The sequence below is a fragment of the Mus caroli genome, chromosome X (assembly GCF_900094665.2).
Source record: "Mus caroli chromosome X, CAROLI_EIJ_v1.1, whole genome shotgun sequence".
Taxonomy (NCBI): Eukaryota; Metazoa; Chordata; class Mammalia; order Rodentia; family Muridae; genus Mus; species Mus caroli.
Window position 1 is genome coordinate 148,076,556 of NC_034589.1, and position 24,795 is coordinate 148,101,350.

The 24,795-nt window shown below is 44.4% G+C and overlaps 1 protein-coding gene across 6 annotated transcripts in view; it reads left to right on the forward strand.

Annotated features, from left to right (window-relative positions):
• The first annotated feature begins 1,623 nt into the window (after positions 1-1,623).
• Positions 1,624-24,795, forward strand: part of Sh3kbp1 (SH3 domain containing kinase binding protein 1) — a 346,384-nt gene continuing 323,212 nt past the window's right edge. For 2 of the 6 annotated variants that reach the window (XM_021152667.2, XM_029473428.1), the window contains exon 1: positions 1,699-2,031. In XM_021152667.2, coding sequence (XP_021008326.1) covers positions 2,028-2,031 — 4 coding nt within the window. In that variant the 5' untranslated portion in view covers positions 1,699-2,027. Of the gene's footprint in view, positions 2,032-24,795 lie in introns of all 6 variants that reach the window. The other 4 variants (XM_021152670.1, XM_029473429.1, XM_029473430.1 and 1 more) reach the window with 4 other exon arrangements.

Sequence of the window (24,795 nt, forward strand, 5' to 3'; positions counted from 1 at the left end):
GAGAGAGAATTAGAATGGTCTAATAATCTGGAGCTTAGCCAAGACAGCCACTTTCAGAATTTCAGACACAGTTCTTGTTGCATTGAGGGGAGAATGTTCTACTAACAGCGGGTTAAGTTAGGCTCTGAGTCTCAGTGTTTGTCAACTACAGGATCATAAGGTTTCATTGTCTTAATAAGAATGTGGATGTGTCAGCATGTAATAAGCAGGACCTCTGTAGGGATGAGCCTTCTGTTTCTTGATTCATCTAGGTTGCTGTGACACACATGGCCAGTATCTAGAGAAGGATGCTGCTGTTACTCTTCTTTTTAAAGCCCGGACTGAAAGTCTCTCCTCTTCCCTCCTCCTTACTCATCAGGATCATCCTGTGTCCCAGGCTAGCCTTTAAGCCAGAGCTCATTAACAACACCATCTTCTTTGCCTCAACCTTATGACTGAACCCCCCCCAACATATTTCTACAGAAATTTGAGGCTTTGACCCAATATACAAATAATGCTGCATTATTATTATTCACTGGGTATGCAAGGCAGATCTCCATTGGGCACGGGGTCAGCTTTTATTTGTCACCTCTGGGTTCACTAGTCCTCAGCCTCCATTTGCAGGGGCCAATGATCTAATTTCTCTCTTGTCTCACTTTCCCTGTTGCCTATTTTGTCTCCAGTCTAGCTCACTATCTCTTCCTACCACCAGATGGTGGAAAGTGGAAAGGAAACAACAGACTGCTCAATGAATGCGGTCGCAGGCAAGTCTCTTTGGCTGAAAGGTGTGGTGGAGAATAGACTCCAAAAAAGAAGCTCGTTGAGTTGCCCAGGAATTCCTATGAATTTCTATCTTCATTTTAGTGTCCACTTAAAATTGTTGTCTATCCAGGTTTGAGGCTCAATAGAGCACAGTGATGCCTGATGGAGAACCAGCCAATCTTTGTCTCTGGACCTAGAAACATTCCTAAGCAGCAGAGCCCCACACCTTGTCTGGATACTACTGGGTCAGGTGTAAGGAGGGTCTAATCCTGGGAGGGGCGGTGGCCAGCAGCGGACCTGCTCAGCAGCCTGACTGCGCCCTTCTTCTCATTGGGCACCTCTAGCCCAGTACCACCTCCTACGCTCCAAACTCGCACCTGGTCTGCCAGTACTCCAAAGCCACAGCCAAAGGCCCCTTCCTCCCACAGCCCCAAGCTAGCAGCCTTCTTCCTCTATGCCCCCCCCCCCGCAGGGAAGGGGTGTCACCTGTTAATAACAGCAGGTGTCCCGCTCTTCACCTGCCACCGGCTTCCCCTCCCCCAGCCCTCCTTCCTCGGGGTTCTGCCTTCGATCCACCTTTTCCACGTGCCCCACAACTCCGACGCCCCCACCCCCACGGACCCCCTAAATCTCCTTCAGTCTCGAGGAGTCTCGCGGCATTTCCCGGGGCGTGAGCCCAGCCTAGGCGGATAGGTGGCGACCCGCTGCGGAGCTCCAGCCGGGACAGAGCCAGAGGTGAGGGGGGCGGCCGAGCCCCGCAGACAGAGGACGAACCCCGGAGTCGGGCTGGACACTGCTCGGGCCCCGCCCCTCGGCCCCGCCCCCGCCTGGCGGCCGCGCCTCTCGGGCGGGCGGAGCCGCTGAGCTTCGCCGCGGCGGGGAGGAGGGGAGAGCAGGCTCCGAGGCGGCTGCAGGGCACTGGGCTGGGCGGTGCTTTTTTTTTTTTTCTTTTCTTTTCTTTCTTTCTTTCTTTCTTTTTTTTTTTTTTTTCGCAATTTCCACTCGCAGAGAGCAGGAAACCCGGAGCAGCCGGGTGCAGCGGGGCCGCGATGCAGCAGCAGCAGCAGCAGGAGTCGCCCCAGGGTAGCAGCGGCAGCAGCAGCAGAGGCAGTAGCGGGCGGCGCTGAGCTGCCACCACCGCCGCTGAGGACGAAGCCAGCCCAGCAGCAGCCGCGTCCCGACGCTTGCGCCCCCGATCCCTGCGCCGCGACCTCGGCGCTCAGAACCCAACGCCCGGTTCCGCCAACTTTCACGCTGCTTCGGCGGCTCGGCTCGTCTTGGCGCCAATGGGTGAGTGCAGGGACCGTTCGAACCTTCAGCCCATCTGTGTGTAGGGGTCGGCTGGCGCGCCCATCCCGGGACCGCGGACCCGGGGAGGGCGCCCTGGAGCAGGGCCGGGAGAGTGACATCGCGCAGAGCGCCCTCCCTCGCCTTGCGCACCCCCATTCACTCTCACTTGCTTTAGTGTCCCTGCGGAGCCCGCGCGCGGCACGGACTGGAACCCGAGGGGGCCTGAGCAGAGAATCGCGGGGGCTAGCTCGGGGGCTGCTTGGGTTGAGGGAGTCAGGGGGTGTGGTTGGCTTCTTCGGGTGGGCGGGGAGAGTTTTGTCTTTGCCATTCTCCCACCCAAGTGAACCCTCCCCAGCGCTGCGGACCCGGGTACCAGGATTTGGTGGGCTCCGGCCCTGTACAGGGCTCTTGGTGCCTCTTTGGGCCAGCCTGAGAAGAACCTTGAATGTCGGGGTCTCTGGGGGAGGGTTAGATTGTCTTTACTGCCAGATGATGCCGGTGGTGGGAGGTTAGGAAACGCCCCAGTACCGGGCATGGCGGGCTGTCCCAGGGTCCTGAGCTCTTCATGCGCTCCCCACTTGTGCCTCCACCTCTCACTCTGTCTTCCCCCACGCCAAACCCCTCTCCACTCTGTTACACCCAAAGGCTACTTCCTATATCCTCCTCTCAGTCTGTAGGGCCAGGAACTGGAAATGGTGATCCAGTTTTTGATGTACCTAGCAAGCATAATTTCCATGTAGGCAGCTAACCTTAGGTCTTCTGGGTCCTTTTTATTATAGACCTGTCAGTGTGGAAACCACCTTACTGCCCAGAGGAACTGGCACTTTACTGAGCAAAGGACTTGTGATTGTCTGGTCTCTAGTAAACGTTTGCTTTATCTAGGTAATAGCCTTGCTCATGGTCAGCCTTTGCTAGTTATGCCTCTAGCAGATGATTTTTGGGGTGTTTCTAGGCCAAGCATCGCAGTTTGCACATTATAATAAATCGTTATAAAGTGAGACTTTTTGTACGCAGGTAATAGGATCTTACACTAGCCAGCAAGAACTAGGCAGGAGTCAAAGGGTGCTCATACACACACAGCAAGCACTGGAGGAGAGGTCTAACCCAGTAAGTTGTTCATTAGTGAAGTTCAATTCCCTTTTGTGATTGTTTACCAAAATGTCTTTCCCTTTGTCAAAGTGGTAGTGACTGGGTGGCCTCTCAGCTTAAGTGCCCTTTTCTGATGATCACAGCACTCTAGGTCTAAATGAGTTCCTTTATCATATGACTTTTTTTTCCACATCAGAATGACATTCCAGTGTGTTTAACATTTATCTCCTCTACCTGAGGCTCAGTGACCGTTGGGACAGCATTGTGTTGTATGGTACTGCTCAGAATGGTTTTTCTTCCATGCCTGGTGTAGATCCGGCTTAGAATCAATATCGAATAGATGGGTGGATGGCATTAAACTCTGTGAAAGACCCAACACTTAATTCATACTCTTGCTTTGCCTTGATGAAGATGACTTAGCCCATTGGCAAAAGAAAAATACTTTAAAACCCTTATAGGTCATTGTGGAAATACACCAATTTCTTCTGAGGCGATAAGGAATGTTTTGGGGATCACTTTTCCTTTGGGGTGGATTACTGAAAGAGTTCTACACAAAAAGAAGTTGCTGGTCTGCATAGGCAGGCTGGGCTTGCCGATCTCAATGGAAAGAGGATGGAGGCTCCTTTAAGAAGCAGCAGACCTGTTTATCATTGAGATCTAAACTGTTTGCATTCTTTAGGCTCTCTTAAGAAAATGAAAGAGTGCTTTTGCAATTTACAGCCCTTTTCAGTATCATTTTAAAATTGTAGCCATTATGCAAGTAGGGGTGCAGCAACCAATTATTATTTATTTCAAGAGTTTATATGTAAAGGCACCAAGAGTGAAATGAATGCCATTTAATTCATTATAATGTGCCTAAGTGGGATTTAAGGTGCTTGTAGTTTGTGGACAAAAATCACCTGCTGTTTTCTAAAGTGTCCTTAGTGGTATATTTGCAATGAAATACAGATATTTAATAGTTGGTTCTATTTGTTTTCTAAGAGCAAAACCTAGTAGTGCTGGGATTCTATGTACACTACACTACACTACACACACACACACACACACACACACACACACACACCCCGACACAGACACATATATACAGACACACACACACATACACACACATCACACATATACCACACACACATACCACACACACACACACAAACACATATATACAGACACACACATCACACAGACACATACACACACAGACACATATACACAGGTACACACATCACACAGACACATACACACACAGAGAGACACAGGCACACACACCCATAGACACATACACACACACACAGACACACATACATCACACAGACACAGATACACACACACATGCACACAGTCCCTTTCTCCAAAGCTCTCTGGTTTTCAGAAGATTTCTCTTATTTGTCAATTGATATGCTTGCTTGGCCTGACGATGATTTTCCTGCTGATGGCTAACATAATCCAATCATACCTATAGTCCTTGATCTAATCACTAACTGAAAGTCACACAATCCCTAACCCTGAAGTGAAGCTGGTTGGTTGTGCAGTGGTCTCTTATCGAACTGGGAGGGGCCTACGTTGCCAGACACAGGGAAAGCTTCTTATGATTAGAGCAGTGCAAGTCCTGTGACCCAAATCTGGAGGAGTGAAGGGTTTGCAAGCCAAGCAAATGACTTCTGTTGAAGGTTTTCCAGAGAAACAGCGAAGTTTGTATAGCTTGGGGCAATGCCGTGTCAGTGGTCGACTATGCTAAAAGAAAGCTGAAGTGAACGCAATGCTATGCCTTTCACAGACAAATCTTGAATTAGACATGGAAGAAAGGGCTCTCTTCTTTACTTTTCATAACCCAGGGCCTGAGGGAAACCTTGCTGGTTGCAGAGACTTTGGTCATTTCTAATTTTACCTCTCTAGTTACCTTTGCCTTACTCATATTTGTTCACAATGCTTCTGTTCTTAGTTTTTTGAAGTATGCTACATGCAGTGATGAATATTTGTTCATCTATCCATCCATCTCAGGTATCAGTTTCCAGCTTTGTGCCAGGAAACAGGTGCATGGGGCATTTAGATTTACCCACTTAAACTTTTCAGTCTAGTGGAGGATTTTGAGTTGGGCAAGGGTTGCGGCAGCGTGTAAGTAAAAGCTATAGTAGGTCGCCTGAAAGAAGACAAGAAGAATCTGGTGGAGGCCGGGGAACTGGGGAAGATAATGTCTTTGAGGAGAGCGTGAGTCATCACCATCCTCCCACCATCCACCCTTCCTGGGAAGACACCTGGAATTCAACAAGCTGAGTTTCTTCTCCTTGTACACCATGAGGACCATGGTGCTTCTGAGCAAGAGGGTATGAGAGAGGCTGACTTTGGGGTTCTTACCTGGGTTAGGTGGTTTGGGGAGGAGGGTTGGATGCTGCCAGGACTGTTTCTGTGATGGAATCTTTTAGCAAATGCTCTCTAGAACGGGGAGAAATTGGAGCCAGGCAAATAGGGGTTAGTAGAGAGCAGGAGGTATCCACATTAGCAAGATCGAAGGATGTCTGCTCACATTTGTGGTCTTGGACAAAGCTTATGTTTTGTCTATATTCAAACCTGATTACAGGGTGGCTTTGTTTGTGTCTGGTCCTGTTCTGATCACAAGGTGGCCTTGCCTGAGGCTAGGACTCTGGAGGATTGTGGATCTTCAACAGTACACCCAGACTATGAGAACCCAGCCAGTTCCCCAATAGTCGGATCCCTTTTGCTAGTTCTCAAAGTTGACCAGAGGCAGTGGATGAGAAGCAAGACTTTTTAGGGTATGTTCCATGACTGCTACTTTAATATCAGCTAGCTGTAGTCTTAGAATTTTTCTTTAATATTGAGAAAATGAGCAACTGGATAGCTATACCAGGAAATATACGGATTAATACACAGCAGGCTACTGGGAACGTGAGAAAGCAACAGTACCAGAAAACGCCAGAATCCTTATAGTGTTAGAGAAGAGCTGCTGACAGTGGTTTGCAGAGGGCAGTGCCTTGGGATTACTTGAGTGACAAAATCCTTCAGTAGTAATTCCAGCAGAGATTCTGGACATGAGGTCCAATGGTCAGCATTTGAATAAGTCCTCCAAGAAGGTTTTTGTTTTGTTTTGTTTTGTTTTGTTTTTTTAATTAGTTTTTCAGACATACATACACATGCAGCATGATGTACTCGTGGCAGTCAGAGGCCAACCTGTAGGAATCAGTTCTCTCCTTCTGCCTTGTAGGTACCAGGGATGGACCTCAGGGCATCATGATTGACAGCAAGTCTCTTTAAATGTTGAACCATCTTGCCAGCTCTGGTTCTGATAACAGGGCCAAGTATCCAAGCTCCTTGTCTTTCGGATGTTTGCTCTGCCCACTGGAGTATTTGAAGTACTCTGTTCATAACAAGATGTTCTGGGCATTCGGCTGTGGGTATCTGGGCAGTTGAGAAGCAACAATATTCTTCCTACCATACTTATATTAAGTAGGTTTGGCTTTTCCTGGTTTCTCCTGGGTAAGTGAACATTCATAAGTGTCATTTTCTTCCTCCTTGAAGAGTCGACTTTTGGTTTTAAACTTTAGAGCTTTAAAAGCTCATTATTAATAATGCCATGTGCTGTAAAATTTCAAATATGTCCCCCCCATATTTGTGTATTGAAAGCTTAATCCACCACAAATGTTAAAAGTGTTTGGAGTTGGAGCCTTTGTAAGACAAAGAGGGTTGGATGAAATATTGAGAGTGAACTTCTATGATGGAATGGTGTTTTTGTAAGAAGAGAAAGAAGCCTGTTTTGATGTCCTCCACCATAGTATGAAGCAACAGAACAGCCCTTACTAGGAGCCAGGCAACCACCAGTGCCATGCTCTTGGAGTTACCAACCTTTAGAAGAGTAAGTCAAGTAAACCTCTATTCTTTATAGATTACCCTTTCCAGGGTATTTGGTTACAGCAATGGGAAACAGACTCAGACACCACTTTCAAGTTCCACTTTGTATATATTATTTTCATCTTTGGTCTTCACTGCTGATTTTTGAGACAGCTTTGTCCCACTTCTATACTTTTTTCTTTTTTAAAGATTTATTTATTATATATCGAAGTACACTGTAGCTGTCCTCAGACACACCAGAAAAGGGCGTCAAATTTCATTATGGATGCTTGTGAGACACCAGGTGGTTGCTGGGATTTGAACTCAGGACCTTCTGAAGAGCAGTCAGTGCTCTTAATTGCTGAGCCATCTCTCCAGCCCCCCACTTCTATACTTTTGCACCTTGGAGGATGACCTGCCTCTGGCGCTGTGCTGATGGTGCACTAGAATATGTCCATACCGTGGTAACTCATAAACAATGTGTCTCCTATCCACAAAACACACCAACAGTCCTCAGAATCTTTGAATTAACTTGAATTGCCTTCTGAGTCTGTGAACCCCTTTTCTTGGCTTCTTACTCCCAGTTTTCTCTACTACTCTTGCAATCTCTAGTTGAACCCTAAGTGTATCTCTGGAGTAGGCCTCTTATGAGTTTCCCGTTGCTGCTGTAACATAACAGATGATTACAAAGACAGTGGCTTCAAACAACAGGTCCAAACTTTAACATGAGTTTTATAGGGTCAATATCAAGGTGTAGGGAGGGCTGCATTCTTTCTGTAGGATTCTTCTTCTCATCTTGTTCGGTTTCAATTGCTCCTTGGATAGTCTTGGTTCATAACTGCATCTTTCCTGCCTCTGCTTTCCTATGGTGGTCACATCTATCTTATCCTGCCCCCCTTCCCAGTATAAAGACCATTAGTCACTACACCCACTTGAGAATCGGGGTACCATCCTCTTCTCAAGAACCTTATTTAATGAGTCACAGGCTCTGAGGATAAGGAAATGAAGTTTTTGAGGGGGCCATTATGTAGCTGCCATACCCCTCATTCATATTGTGAAGACTGCTCCAAAGATTACTGTACAATACTTCATCTTGTCTGAAGTCTGTCATTTCCAACTGGGTACCGCCCCCCCAGGCTTCACTGCCCTGGCTCCTTGCCTGGCATACAGCAAGTGCCATATGCTAATGAATTACTGAGTAACCCTTTCACCCAGTGTGGTTACTACTTGCAATTCCTGAGACTGTGAACTAGGGGGGCGGGGTGGGAGGGAGGGAGGGAGGAAGAGAGAGAGAGAGAGAGAGAGAGAGAGAGAGAGAGAGAGAGAGAGAGAGAGAGAGAGAGAGAGAGAGAGAGAGAGAGAGAGAGAGAGATTCTTTAAAACCCCCTGGGCAAAGTAGGTTGGCAAGGTCTGTTTGCAAGAGCTCCTCGGGGCCTAAAGAGTAACACCTCAATGAAGAACTACAAGTTTCAAGATAGAAAATTCTCCTCGGCTCTGGTTTGCATTTCTCAGTCTCTGGAATTGCAATGCTGGACTATTCCTTTCTGTCATGGCCTGTTCCATCTGCCGATGAGGCTGAGACTCACATAGGTATAGTGTGCGCCTCCCTGGCCCCCACAGCAACCCCTGACTCTAATATTGAGGAAGCAGCCATATCCAGCTTCTAGGTTCTCTATCAATGTCAAGCTCCCACTTTTTTAGTGCTTTTTGTTGTAATCTCTTCACAACAAGAGTGGTGTGTATATGTGTGTGTGTGTGTATATGTGTATCTATTTATCATATCTATCTATCTATCTATCCATCTATTCATGGTACTGAGAATTAAACCGAGAACTTTTGACTTGCTAGGCAAGGGCTCTTGCACTGAGCTACACCCCTAACCCATTTTTTATATATGACAATTTAGTGTTTTAAGTTTACAATTTGGTACTAAAATATTCACAGCGCTCTGCAACCAGCACCACTGCCTAGCTTTAAAACTGTTTTAAGGTTGCTCCTCCATAGTGAAGTTCAGAATCCCTGTCTTCTAGGGGCTCCTGGGCCTGCTTAGAGAAAGTTTGAAAGCCAAAGGCACCCACTTGAGGTTTCTAAAGGAATACAAGAAAAAGAAAGCATGGTTTGGTTGTTTTGAAAAAGCTTTGGCTCTTGTTTTCTCTGGGAGACACCTTTCTGATTTCCCTCTAGGTACCTTCCCTATGTACATTTCCTGTCACCTCAGAGTAGAATTTGGCTATATGGTTATAGCCTGAAGTAGTTGGTGTGAGTTGCTTGGGTAGTAGTTCATTTGGAAATTGCTGGGATTTATTGAGAATGCCTGAATTCTGGGAGAAGACACTGCAATGCCAAACTGATCCCTTGATTTCACACATCCAGGGGTGATGGCGTTCAACAGTTTCTTCCCTTCAATTCTCTCCCACAGCAAAGGGTCAGTGGTTCATGGTGAGCACTTGTTTTCCAACTTGGTCCTCACGTTATGTGGATACATGTCTTTTGGGCAAGTCTGTCCTTTTCATTAGGGGATGCTTAAACCAAGCATATTATAGCTGGTGCTCTTTACCTCAGTGATAAACTGTGCTTACATTTCGCTTTAGGAGGAAAAAATATCGGTAATAATAAAACTCATGTGCTGTTTGTTGAGGGCTTAGTTGGCAAGCAAAGCCCTTTGTTTATATTTTTCCTTCCATTAGCCAAGAAAGTGGTGGGGACAACCCAGGAGGCTAGCTTGTCCCCAAGAGGAGGGACAGAGAGGCAAGATGAAGTGCAGCTCCTCTTGTTACGCCCCCAACATCTTAGATTATATACTTTAATATTTTGATGCTCATTAATCACTCATTTTGCATAGCAAATTTAGATCTTTACATTCTGTGCAACAGTATGTATAGACAATTTAAATTATCATCTCCTTAAACTTAGCTCCTTACTGATTGCAGCCTGTATACACCAACTCTTGTGTTTATACTGAATTTTTTTTTCCTTAGGACTATTCTATACTTTGAAGACTTGAAACCCTATTCTAGGTCTGGTCCTTTGAGGCTATACCAGTTTTATCCATTACCTGCCACCTCCCTGTGCACTTGTAATTAGCTTGGTGTCCTGTCTAATTATTCCAGTTAGTTCTCTTATTGTGTGTTTTTATATCCTGAAGCAGTTGACATGAGTTACTTGGGAATCACTAGGATTTGCTAAGATGCTTAATCATGTTTTGGACAAGATCTGGAAAGGCCTTCCTTGCTTTGCTGTCCTCTCTCCTTGGCCAGCTTCCTTATGAATCTTCATTGTCTTCATCAGATAGTTTTGGGAGCTGCCTTTGTCTACACATTGCTTCTGAGTGAAATTCATTTGGCTTGAGAGGATTCATGAGTGAAGTTTGCCTTTCTCCTACCTTGGTCATTAAAACAAAACAAAATCACCTTTTAAAACTTGATTGAAATGAGATCATTAAACCACTTAACTTGGTTTTCAGTGACCTACTGTCCTTGGAGAGGTTTCACTGTGGTACCCAGGCTGGTCTTGGAGCTCCAGGACTCAACAGATAGCCTTGCCCAAGCCTTCTGAGTGACTTGGACCACAGCTACTATGTTGACTTCCAATCATTCTCCCATGGAAAGTAGGTGGCAACCCAGAAACAGCCCATCAATGAAGTAATTTGGATACCTAAGGCAGGTTGGGTTGGGTGTTTCTTTATTGATGGTGAGTTTGAGCTACTTTTGACTCTCAGAAAACAACTGGAGGAAAGTCATTTTTGGAGGGTCCTGGGGAATGGAGTTGGGAGGGTAAGAATTGTCACCAGTCAAGAGACTGAGAGCGAGGAACGGTTCACACTCTGCTAATCTGCTTGCTTGGCATGAGGGCTGCAAATGTTGGCTTGAGACCTTTAACATTTATTATTATTGTTATTGTTGTTGCTGTAATTTTGTCTTGAGACAATTTCTTATGTAGCTCAGGCTGGCTTCAAACTCGTTAAACACCTGATCCTTCTGCCTCTACATTGCAAGTGCTGAGATTGCAGGCATATACCACTATGCTTGTCTTCAAACTTAAAAAAAAAAATATTTTATGTGTATAGGTGTTTTGTATGTTACTACATGTACTTAAAGATCTAAATTTGCTATGCAAAATGACTGATTAATGATCATCAAAATATTTATAGTATATTTGTGTACCACTTTCATGTCTGTTGCCTGCAGAAAGCCACACAAGGGCATCTGATCCCTTGGTACTGAAATTCCAGATGTTTGTGAGCTGCTAGGTGGGAGCTGGGAGTTGAACCTGGGTCCTCTGCAAGAGCAGCTAATATTCATAGCTGCTGAGCCATCTCTCCAGCTCAACTTGTCACTATTTTTAAAGGTAGAGTTTGGAATAAATTACACATCCACAATATTCCAAATTCTAAAGGCAAATGATATAAATATTTGAAGGCCTTCCTTTGAGGAAGCCTCAATATGTGAGACACTCAAGCAAAGAAAACAGAACAACAAAAAGACCCTATTTCCCATTCATGGCCTCCAGATACTCTGTGACCCTTTGCATAGATTGTTGATAGTTTGCTTCTGGAGTTTTCTTTCATGGGAGGTTTCGTTCATAGAGGTAGATAGTTACCTCCATTTCCCCAAGAATTTCTTAATGTCATAATGGATGGATGATGAGTACATTTCTACTTCATTTGTGGTTTATGCTCTCTGAGGATGTGTTTTACAATTCTATGTCTGAATCCATCCATCCATTCATCCATCCATCCATCCATCCATCCATCCATCCATCCATCCATCATTCATTTATCTTTCCTGTGGTAGGGATAGAACCCAGGACACTGCATCCCAAGTATTTTTAGTCAGCTGCATCCCTAGCTCCCTTACCCTATTTGATTGGACAGTATGATGTTTGGAAAACTTCTCTGAGGGACTATTATAATCTGAAGAGTTGACTTGTCCACGATCTAAACTGATAAGAGACTTCATCCTAATTCTTAGCTGGTCTAGTTCTAAGTTTTTAGCTGAGATAAGAACTATCTTTTCAAAAAAAAAAAAAGGAATTGTCTTTTCATTGGTCTTGATGTGTGTATATGTGTGTGCATGCATGTGTGAGTGTGTGTGCATATACCCAGAGCCCACTGATACAGAAAACAGGATATTTATTCTCAGATCCATGCAGCCCAAGGATGCCTACTGAAGGAGAGCCTGGAATTGAGGTTAGGCCAGCAGTCTAGTGGCTGTCTCTCCTTCTTGTCCCCATTCTGTGAGTTTCCATGTGTGCATTTGGTTTCTTCTCAGCTCCAAATTTCTACTTGTGAACTCTGAGCCCAGTGGAATCTGAATCTATCTGTCCCTGCACATGGGTGGCCACTCTTCAACCCAGGGAGGAGAGTACCTAGCTGGAATCCTCATGGAAACATTTAAAGAGGCCTACTTGGTGGCAGACATATGACAAGTACTAGAGGTTCCAGGACACATTGATAGCTCTGAAGTCCTGCCTTGAAGAGCATCACCTGGTGTGCTGGGATGCTTGTGGGACATCCCTTGGGACAGGCACAGCCAGAATATGTGCCAAGTGTCTATTTGTCCTATCTTTCTCTTAACAAAGGGGTGACTTATGAAAGTCAGTGTGGCATCTCCTGTGTGGAGATGTGGCCATTAAGATGGTCATTCTCAAGCCGGGCGTGGTGGCACATGCCTTTAATCCCAGCACTCAGGAGGCAGAGGCAGGCGGATTTCTGAGTTCAAGGCCAGCTCGGTCTACAGAGTGAGTTCTAGGACAGCCAGGGCTACACAAAAAAACCCTGTGTGAAAAAACAAAAAAAAAAAAAAAAAAAAAAGTCATTCTCTTGAATTGTGTGTGTGTGTGTTTTCATGTTTCTCCTTTGAGAGCCTGTATTGTTTAACTGAGTTCAGTTTCTGGTTTTGAGTTGGTGACACTTAAAAGACATTTGGAGTCACTTGGCTGGGTTGGTGATAGCACTCCATGGGGACAGAGCCCTGTTGTGACATTGTCTGGTTCATTTTAGGGAACCTGTGGGTTTTTACATGGAGGAAGAGATGAAGCTATTGTGAAAACCAGCTATAGGCTGCTGGGTTAACCCCTCAAGCTGCTGTGAGCTCAGGAAAAGGGACCAAGACACTCTCCTATCCAGCTTCCCTCTGGCTGGCTGTTTGTCCCTCCCTCCTGCCTTCTCACCCCTCATACACTCTGTTCCCTCACCACCTCTTGTCCCTCATCTCTCTCTCCCTTCCTCCCTTCCTGTGCTCTTCCAGCACCCTCACATTCTGTTTTCCTCTACTTTTAAAAAAAATATAGTTCCTCTTCTCCTTATCTCCTCTCTGTCACCCTGTCTGTCTCCAAGCCCCACCCCCACTGCCCACCCAACCTCTCATCCCATACAGCCTGAGCCCCTTCCTCACTCCTGTCAATTCCTTCTTCTTCCTCTCCACCCATCTATTATGCCCAGCTTCCCCACCCTCCTCACTCTCCATCTGGTACATAGCCTACCCCCCCCATCACATCTCTTTTTCTTCATGTCTCCCCTTCCCCCATTTTTGAGACAGGTTCTCACTTTTTATCCCAGTCTAGCCTCTAACTTACAGCATTTCTGCCCTAGTCTCCCAAGTGCTAGCATTAGAAATGTGTGCCATCACCACAGCTTTTTAAAAGGCATTTTTTATTAGATATTTTCTTCATTTACATTTCAAATGCTATCCCCAAAGCCCCCGCCCTGCTCCCCAACCCACCCACTCCCGCTTGATTCTTCCTCTAACTCAGCTCTCTCCCTTGAAACCCCTTTCTTTTTCCATTCTCCCAACCCATTGGTCTCCAACAGCCCCCATCTCTCTCACATCCTGGGTTTTTTTTTTCCTTTAAACCCTCTCCCACAGAGGAGTCACATGTGCCTCAGATTTTCAACTGATACCCTTATCTTTTTGGCTCAGTCTTGGAGCCAGTGAAAATATTGTTTATCTCTGTGGTCTAAAGTTAAGCTGGCCATGTTCAAAAAGGTTGTGGGAGGCTGTGTGCTCTTTCTATAGGAGAGGAAGCTTGGAGGCTATTCACCCTTTGCCCCCGCAGGCAGGGCTCCTCAAAGGCAGGACAAGCTAGTGTGGGGAGGTTAGTGTGAGGAAGCTCTTCCCAGTGGACAGCCAGCCTGGAGTCTAGGGGAGCAGTGAGTGTCCTCTCTCAGGAGGAGTGTGGAGGCCTTCATCTCCTACTGAGGGCCTGGGAAAGTCTAGCGCACTGGTTGTTTTCTGACTCCAGTGTTAGCTAACTTTAAAAATTTTTTTAAAATTTATAAACACATAATGGCTATATTGCAGAAATTAATAACTTATCAAACAGGAGAACATCAATCAACCACCCATACAGTTCTTAATACAACCCCTATAGTTTTATTTTGGTATTTTTCTTTAAAAATCTATATTTACTTTTGTCAGTGTGGGATGATTATTTGTAGGTCAGACGACAAGCTTGGGCGTTGGCTCTCGCCTTGCACCTTGCATTTGAAGCAAGGTAGCTCTTTGCTGCTATGCCGTACACTCCACATTCATTGGGCTTTGAGTATTCTTCTGTCTCTACCTACCATCTTGTCACAGGATTACAGACTCATATCACATAGGTTCTGGAGATCCAAACTCAAGTTGTCTTGCTTGCTCAGGGAGGACTCTTACCAGCTGAGCCATCTCTCAAGCCCAGCAAGGATATTTCTTTGGGGGATTTTTAGTATATAATTATGGATATATGTACATGATATGTACACATACATATATATCTTCGTGTTTTCACTTAATTTCATAGTGTTCTTCTAAGCTGGTACTTTTAGTAGATAAATATTTGAACTCATGTATCTTAATTTATGTGGCAATTTATTTATCATCTAACATTTACTTTGTTTCTGTGATGTTTGCATTATAAGCAAGGATGCAAAGTTGTTCCCCCTTTTAAGATTTAAGTTTATTTTGTAGTTATGCATATGTCTATCTGTCTGGTTATGTGCCCATGAGGGCAGGTGCCCGTGGAGGCCAGTAGGGGGCGTTGGATCACCCGGAGCTGGAGTTTTAGGAAGTTGTAGGCCACCTGACATGGGTGCTGGGAACCAAACTCAAGTCCTCTACAAAAACAACAAACACTTAACTGATGAGGATGCTTTCCTACCCCATTCCGTGGTACCATTCATAGTTATTTACCATTGCTCTTACACAGTAAAAGCTGAAACCCCTGGGGGCTTGCCTTTTCCCTTCTCTTTCTTTCTCCTTCCCTTCCTTCTTTCCCTTTTCACTACCTGACTGGTATTTGCAGGAACTTTGCTTTTAGGAACCACAGAGCACCATCCATGCCTAAAAACAATTTATGCTAAAAGCAGGGCATGGTGGTATGCATGCCTGTAATGTCAGCACTTAGGAGGCAGAGGCAGGGGGATCGATTGCAAGTTCCATGACCATACATAGTAAGACCTACCCCCTCTAAAAAAAAAGAGTTCAGCAGTGGATGTGGTATGTGTATCTATCTGTCTTTTTAGCACTGGGGGAGTAGCTATAGGAAGACTGCTGTGAATATGAGTCCAGCTACAGTGATAAAGTGAGTTCCAGGCTAGCATGGACTACAGAATGAGATCTGGTCACAAAACTAAAAAACAAACAAACAGCTTTAAGCTCCAAAGATGATCAAGATGAGTGACTAAAACCAGCATCGAGGACTCAGTCTGTAGAACCATCTCAAAGCCTTGCTCATTGAATAAGTTTTATTAATGGACAATCTTATGTAAATGATTTGTTTGCTTACCCAAGTATCCACTAAATGTCAGCTTGCATACTTGATAAAAATGCTAGTTGAATATTTATGATGGCCTTCCAGGGGCAAGTTTCTGTGAAAGTTGTAAAATTTATAGATGTTAAAAAGCCTTAGTAGTAATGTGTGCCATACCCTCTCTTCTGTTACCTTATCAAATTCTAACTCTAACTTGTGAATTTGTTGGGTAAACATAATAGTTGACTTGGTACTGTTATATCTTGGGATTCAATTAACATAGCCAAGTGTTTATTGGGTGTTTGTTAACTGTAAGCTTTAGAACATAGGGATTGGAAGATATTCTGAAGTTTCGCCCATGGACACATTTTGCTTAACTTTCCTTTTCTAATTGGGAGGAAATTGTGGGTGTGGTCATTTCAGGAACCACAAAAACAGTCGTTGAAACAGAAGACCTCTGAGCAAATTCTGCTTATCCAGAAAGAAGGAAAAATGCCCGTTTCAGGAAATCCCATCAGATTTGAAAACACTTTTCTGGGCTTTAACCAACTCTAGCGGCTGTGAAAACTCCCTCCTAGTTGGAGATTTAGAGAAAATCAAAATAGCTTTGCTCAAATAACTAATGCTGAAGTTCCCCTTACAAGGAAAATGTTTCCCATGAGTCCCTGTTTTGCCTTAAACTTTTGAACGTTTATTAGCATTTATTGATTTTATTGTGGTTAGGTATGCATAGCATAAACTTACTGCTTTGGGTGCTGGGGAGATGGCTTAGGCAGGGAAAGTGCATAGTTGCATGACCCTGATGACCCAAGATCAGTTTCCAGAACTCATGTAAAAATATCCAGATATGGTGGTATGTATCTGAAGTCCCAGCACTTCTCGGGGTGGAAGCAGGAGAATTGCCTAGAACCTCTCCGGGTGGCTAGCTTGGAGAACTCAGCAGAAACGACAAGAGAGACCCTGCTTTAAGAAGGAGGAACGCAGCCAGGGGTGGTGGTGCATGCCTTTAATCCCAGCACTCGGGAGGCAGAGGCAGGCAGATTTCTGAGTTCGAGGCCAGCCTGGTCTACAAAGTGAGTTCCAGGTCAGCCAGGGCTATACAGAGAAACCTTGTCTTGAACCCCGCCCCCCCCCAAGAAGAAGGAGGAATGCAAGAACCAACTGTGGTACATACGCAACACACACATACACACACACACAGACACACACACCACTTTCAAGTATGAAGCTCAGTGTAGTTAAGTACATTCACACTGTGGTACACCAACACCATCATCTTTCCTAAGTGAAACACTATCTTCCTGGTAGCTATAATTCTATTTCAGGTCTCCGTGAATTTTCTTCTTTATACCTCAGATAGATGCAATCATACCATGAGTTCACTGATTCTTTTGTGACTGGCTTATTTCATTCAGCATATTACCTCTAAGGTTTATCCATCTGGTAGCATTTGTCAGAATTTCCTTTTAATTGCTTTAAACTATATAATAATAATGTTACTTGAAAATGCAGGCACTTAACTACGTATAAACTGATTTTGCTTTTAGCTCATTTACAAGTATAAACCTGAAATGAATTCACAAATTAAGCATAAATTAAGCTGCCGAAGTTCAAATCAACACTCATAGAGGCATGATGGTGTTTCAGAGATGAAGTTGTTGCTTGGCTTTGTGACAGGCACTTGGTGGAATCTTTCATGTATACTTGTATCTCCTAGTCTTTTCTTCTGTGTTCAAAGTATAGGGAGAATCTGTCCTACATACAGTTCTCATTGAGTCCTTTTCACATGCTGCAAGGTATCAAGAGCACTTCTGGATGCAGATGGGATATTTGTGAGCTGCAGCAGACATCATTGTCAATGTGTGATTGTGAGCCTGTTCTTCATTCTGAGAACTTACATGGTACATGCCTGTGTTTGATCTTTGTCCTTCTTTCTCTCTGGCCTGGAGGGAACATCTCCTAGGAGTCTTCTTAATGGTTATCTTTCCCATTTCAGAAGAATAGTTTTATCATTTTCATATTTATCTCCATAACAAAGGCATGGTTTTGCTTGGTTTTAGTTTGATAACTGGAGTTGAAACTGCAGAGATTTGAGACTTGCTTGTTGTGTCTAGTTTTTGAGTTAATTTGTTTTCTTCCTTCCATTGTCTGAGTATGTCACAGTGGGTATGTGTCCCATCTCCAGCTGCTAGACACATCATTTCCAGAGTTTTCATATCACCATTCTTACAGATGTCTCTGGCACACATGTAAAATATGTGTACTTAAAAATGAGAGCAAGGAGTGATTTTGCTGGGTTTCAAGTTGGTGGAGTTCCAGAGTGTGTGCAACAAGCGTTTGTTCTTGACTAACGAATGAATGAGCTAACCAATGAATGAAGAAGGAAACAAAGGAAAAAATATCTGCATATTCAGTTTTAACGGACAATTTTTAGTTGATCTTCAAATTTGTATGTTTCCAAAGTGTGAACATTTCTGCTGCTCACATTCTCAACAATATTTGCTATCCCAGATGTATTGAGATGTCATCTAAGCTGCTTTCCCAGAGAACCTCCCTTGCCCCCTGAAAGATGTTATAGTCTTCTTCTTTCTCAAGCTACTGCTGGTCAGAAGACAATTCAGGGTCCAAACTGTTACGCTCTGCAAGGGCATTGGAACCAGGCTCCTTCTCTGTTTTTGGCATAGTTGATTCTGGCTCCTCAGCACCAGGGCACCTCCCACCCCATGGCAGTGTTCCTTTGTTAAGGAAGCTGCTTTCATCACTATCAGCTATCCCTATAGCAAGAACACCCACCTCATGGCAAGAATATAGTTACGGTCTTAAATGCAGTTGCACATGTCTATGGAAAGGTCATCTCCAGAGGTCTGGGGAAAGGGCTCAATCGTTAAGACTGCTTGTTGCTCTTCCAGAGGGTTGAGATTTGGTTCTCATACCAACATCAGATGGCTCCCAATCACATGTAACTCCAGTTCCCAGGAATCCTGTATCCTCTTCTGGCCACTGCAGGTACCTCTATGTGAGCACACACACACACACACACACATACATGAATAAAAATAAAATTAAAAGAGAACCATAATCTCCAGCTGGGCAACCATGTGCCAACCAAACCTGATGGTGGGGGAGTGCTTGTTTCTGTTGCCATAACAAATTACAACAAACTCAGTGGCTTAAACAACAAAGACCTATCCCATAGTTCTGGAGTTCAGAAATTCAAGATAGAGATGATCCTTGTTCTTGGTTTTTCTAGCTTCAAGTGACCACCTCCTCTCATCGCCGTGCCCTCTGTTTCCTTCATCACCTCTCCTCTGCTGGCTCTTCTGCCTTCCCCTTGCATCATTTAAAATCTTACGGAATTGCATAGGGCCCACTGACCTAATCAACGATATTCTCACCGTCTCAAGATCTGAAATGTAACACACCTGCAAAGTCTCTTTTGCAGTGTTGAGGAACATATTCACAGGTACTGGGATTTCTGATGTGCACACAGATGAGAGCAGTGGTCATTGTTCTGTACACCATTGGGGGAACAAAGTGTTCTGTTTCTAAAAAGAGGAAGAGTAAAAATGGGGACTAGAGATGATTATCAGTTTCTGCTGTATCATATGACCACAATTTTGTGAGACTCCTGGCTGTGTATATATTTTTTAAAGCAGTAAAATTGTCGAAGCTGGTGAACTTGTCAAGGACAGGGTTTTGTTTTTCAGGAGTTCATGATTCACAGAGTTGAAGTGTTCTCATATTCCCCAAAACAAACCGTATTTTTGAGGTCTACATCCTTAGTCACTAGTGCCTGAGACGTCTGTCAGTTTTCTTTTGCCACATTCCGTTTGTGGAGGGCATTTCCAATTACTCTTCTAGTTGTGTTTTCTTGAGTGCTAAGCAGCTACCACCATCACAATGATCAAATGCTGCATGAGTGTATCAAGATCTTCAGGCATACTTAGAGCTCCAGTGTGTTAAAAATAAAGAGAATGTGGATGGGGAAATGCCTCGATCCCTAAAGGGCACAAGCATGAAGACCTGAGCTTGGAATCTAAGAATCCACACAAAACCAAATGCAGTAGTGCACCACTGTAATAATCCCAGTGCTTCTGTGGTGAGATGGAACAGGGGGACAGGAGAATTCACAGAAGCTCCTGGGTCAGCAAGCCTGGTGTATGCACCTGTCTCAAGCAGAGTAGAAGGGACTTGTACTTGCTTTAGGTGCACACACACACACACACATACACACACTTCATAATAGCATACCGAGGCCAGGGCCCTCCTGTGTGCCATCACCCTTTATCAGGCATTTTGTGCACATAGAAGGCAGAGTAAACAAGCTCCTAGAAGGTAGAGTAAACAAGCTCCTCTTTTCTAATGCCTTTTGGCTTTCAGTTTGTGTGTTCATCTGTTCTGGGTAGGGAGGGCGGGGAGATACATTGGTACTTTTTAGCTTGTGCCATCAGATTGGAATGTTTGTGCAGCCCCAGATTCACTCATATGTTAATGTCCTAGTACCTAATGTGGTCCTATTTGGAGATGGTGCCTTTGGGGGAGATTAATTACAGGTTCGCTCATACTCCTTGACACAGCCTGATTTAAAAATCTTTATTTTTTTGTCTTTTGCCATTAATTGCTTCCTTCTGGCCACCAAGAGCCAAGTGAGTAATTAGTCATACTCACATACACCCATTTTTGTACACGTTAGAACAAACTCTCTATAGTGATGACTTAGGGAGTCTCTAGTTGCCAACAAGACTTATTTGTCCTTTGTTGGCGCTAGCAGAACCTACCCACCGCTTCCCTGGGCTCTGCTTTCTTTGCATGTTCAAGTCCCTCCTTATTGTCCAGGGCTCAGTCTTGGGAAATCTTGGCTTTCAGCTTATAGCTGACAGTTTTTGCTTAGGAGGTGGAAGAGAATAGTAAGCTTGACTACAGTAAGTCATGTATGTGCATTCCAGTACTTATGAAAAGGAAGAAATCAATTGGCAAAGAGCTATTTATTTTTGAGGCGGGTCCGTGAGACCTCTTATTCACTGTTGTTTTCCTTGGATTGCTGAAAAATGGAAGAATCTGAGCTTCGTTTGTAGCCATCCCTAATTCTGCTTCCTCCCTCTCTCCCCACCCTAACTTAGATGCTTCCGGAAGCATAAAGAAGGGTCAGACACGTGTTGAAGAGAAGACACATGTTGGTTGACAAAAACCAGGGACTTTAAGGACCCCAACCTTCATGCTCTGTGTACATTGTCCCTGCCCCCTGGTTGTCAGGCCATGATAACAGCCTTCAAATTCACATGGTGTGTTACCTATAATGGGTGGCAAAAGGAAAAAAATCTGGTGAATGAGAAGAAACAACACGAGTCTAAAGGCAGAGTATCATTTTCCCAAACCAGGGTAGAAATAATCATTTAATTACATGCCTTATTGGTTTCCATTGGCCTGAGATTGGTGGTCAGGTGCAACTGAGAAAGTCATTACTGCCTGTAGTCTTCCTTACTGTTGGCCATGTTGTAAGGCATATTTATGTATTTGGAAGTAATTTCCCTGCAAATGACCTAAAAAAGTAGGCATGGGAGAATTTTGACATTGAGATAGAATTTATGACACCCCCCCCCCCAGATCACTTGCCTCATATGCATGGGAATCTTTTCTTGGTCCTTGACTCATCATTAACAGAAGTTCCTTTTGTATTGAAATTACCAAGAGATGACCCTATTGGTGATCAGCGTCCTGTAATGCTCGGACCTTGTTGCTGTCTCCTCCTAAGTTTACCATAGAAGGTTCTACTTTATCAGTTTAAGTTGTGGTCAGCCTTCAGGCTTTCCACACTTCCTCTTGGGTCTGTAATGAAGTGAATTCGTGTGCCTTAGGCTGTGCAGAGTCGATCTCAGATATGAGAGCCCATGGGCTGATTTCTACAGGGCGCTCATCCTGCATTTTAGGGAAGTGTAGCTGGCTGGCCCCAAATGAGGGATGTTTTTCTTCTTTCCTTCACTGACTGGACTCCAACTTTTTATCCTGAACTAGACACTGCCATTTACAGCAGAGTTCATTTCTTTTCATTAGGGAGTAATTGCTTAAAAAAATGTTCTCCGCCCCCCGCCCCCGTTAAAAACACAGTCTTTCATCTTCTAAACCTGCAGTGGAAGCTCCCATCAGCTGGCCTCACATGCAAACAGTCTGTAATGGTGAAGGTGGTAGTAGGATGCTGAGTCTCTTTGGATTGTCTTGAATGTTGACAATAAATGTTGAGTGAATCGGCTTTGGATGTTATGTGTGTCCACTCCTTTAGGGACCATCTCTTGTGTCCTAGACAGCTCTACCTTTGGATGTTATTACACTTTGGAGAATGGGAGGAGCCATATGGCTGCTTCCTAGGCAACTGAGACTTGCTGAAAGTAGAGCTTAAGTGGCTCAACTGTCCTGGCATTGGAAATCATTACTTTTTATTTTTAGGTTATCCTCTGTTAGCCCTAACTCCTTTCAAGTACAGGCAATTGGAATCAATGAGCAAGAACCTTTGTCAGATGGGCCCTGTCTGAATTTAAACTTTCCCTCTCAGTTAGTTGGAAGGAGTTTAGGAGACCTAAATCGAACGAAAGAACAGTGCTGATTTCCATGTTCGCTCTCTTTCAGCCGAATCTGCCATTTAAGGAAGGTTCTGTCTCCCTGTGGATTTAGGGTACTCACTACAAGAAAATGATGTTCAAAAGAGTTCATTCTGGCTCTTTATGAGCTCACGGCACCAGCTAAACCAATAGCCATAAGAACAGTTTGCATTAAAAAAACCCAACCCTTTGAGGCTCCTGAAGAGCAACCCCGAGACTGGGACTCAGACAGTGTGAGCTTCAGTGGGTCTCAAAAGGAAATTGGTGTCATCATCTTTAGTTGCAAAGTGTTGCGTTAAATGATAAGAAGAGGCTTACCTTGCATTGCTCATTTCCTAAGTAATAATCTTATTTTACTATCCCCGTTCTTGCCCACCTTCAGTTACAAAAATAACTCTGAGTGGGTTTTCTTTTTAAAGATTTGTGTCAAACTGATACCTCATAAAATGGCACAAGCAAAGTGTTCTATTTAGAACCTGTCCTGTGACATAAAAACACACGTGTTTTCAGTTATTGGACTCTGGTTTTTGGAATTAAGGTTAGGGGAATGAAGACTGATAGTAGCTATGGGCATGGAGCTAGGTTTTCAGACAAGACATGAAAATGCTGTGGATTTTGCATAAATAGATTTACTTAAGTAAAACTTGCTTATTCATTAGGCCCCAAACATGCTGCTATGGCATTTCGTAAATAGGACTTTATGTTTCCTATTGCTACCTGTTTTATTTACATATCTCTTGTTGTGATAAGACATTATGACCAAGGCAACTTACAGAAGAAATTATTTATTTTGGGGCTTCGAAGGATGAATCCATGATGACAGAGCAAAGGGATGGTGGTGGCAAGAACAGCAGAGAGCTTACACTATAATCCATAAGTACTGGGCAGAGGCACACACACACACACACAGAGAGAGAGAGAGAGAGAGAGAGAGAGAGAGAGAGAGAGAGAGAGAGAGAGAGAGAGAGAGAGAGAGATTTTAAAAGCTCAAAGCTTGCCCCCAATGACATTACTCTAGATAGTTTACTGGGGACTTTTTGTTCTCATCACGTAGTGGGCAATGGTGTCAGTAGCAGCTCATGGTGGAGGATAGCTTCCGTCTTTACAGCACTGCAGGAAGTTAAGAAGGTGCAGTTCCCAGACCATGGCTCAGGAGAGGCTGCCCTCGGGCTGGAGCCTCATGGTGGGATGCTGTTAAAGGGGGCATGGAGTGAAGCTGACAAGTCACAGCTGGGCTGGCCAGCCAGTGAGTAAGAAGGAAGCAGGAAGATGAAGACAGGAAATGGCAGTCGAGTCAGTCCCTTGGGAGAAAGAAAATAGAAGATGGGGTTGGCTACATTTGACCTAAAGAAAGGAAAAAGAGGGGCCTTTTTTGTCCTGTGCTTTGGAATTGGTTCCTCTCTTGAGGTAATGCGGAGACTCTAGACTGAATAAATTTGGTCTCTGTTTAGATATGGGTTGTGCTTTTGCCACCGAAATACAAAGGCTTCAGCGTGAGCGCTGAGTCTTGCAGTGGGGGGTAGGGAGAGCAGCAGCCCATGTAATCTAGTCCCAGGAGAGCTCTGCTCTGGGGGTTGCAAACGGACTTGTACAGATTCACAGAGCCTTGGCCGTTTCCTCAGACTCCTAAGGTAGAATCTGCTGTGAACTGACCTATGCTGGGTTCTACTTTGAAGAACCATCATGTTCTCCTGGGACACAATAGAAGGGAACTTTGAGGGTCATTTCCCACAGCCTTATGATCAGAGAATATTCCAGCCACTCCCGACTCTTGTTAGTCGGAAGGCACAGGGAAGCTGTGCTAAGTTCCCAGTCACAGTGTCTCTGTGTGACAGTGGCGGAATTCAGCTAACCCCCAGAAGGAGGCCAGAGCTTTTATTTTCTAGCCAAACATGGGCCCGGACACAGTACTTTCTGAAGAGAGGGTAGAGTGCTGATCTTTGTAGATTCTTCGCTGTAGTTCTTACAAGAATCAGCATGCCATGACAGTGTTTTCCCCAGTTCACGGGACACAGGGCCATTGCTCATGGTGATGGTTCATCAGCTGCAGCCAGGAAACTCGGATTAGTCTTTCCTGCTGGCCCACCATGCCTGGGAGGGGCATTTGTTTCTGATATGAGTACTTCGAGTATGAATCGAGCATCTTTGGGTAAGAATTAAAGCTAATTAATAAACCAGGGTATATTTCACTGCTTGGTTTTTTTGAAAGCATGAGTTGATTTTTAACACTTTATTTTGAGGGGCTGGAGAGATGATGGCTCAGCAGTTAAGAGCACTGGCTGCTCTTTCAGAGAACCTGGGTTCAATTCCCAGCAACCACATGGTGGCCCACACATGTCTGCAACTCAGTTCCAGGACTTCTGACACCCTCACACAGACACATATGAATGCAAAACTCCAATGTACATAAGTTAAAAGTAAATTTAAAAACTTTATTTTGAAAACCCTCAAAGATATGGGTACAGGGGGAAAATTCCTGAATAGAACAGCAATGGCTTGTGCTGTAAGATTGAGA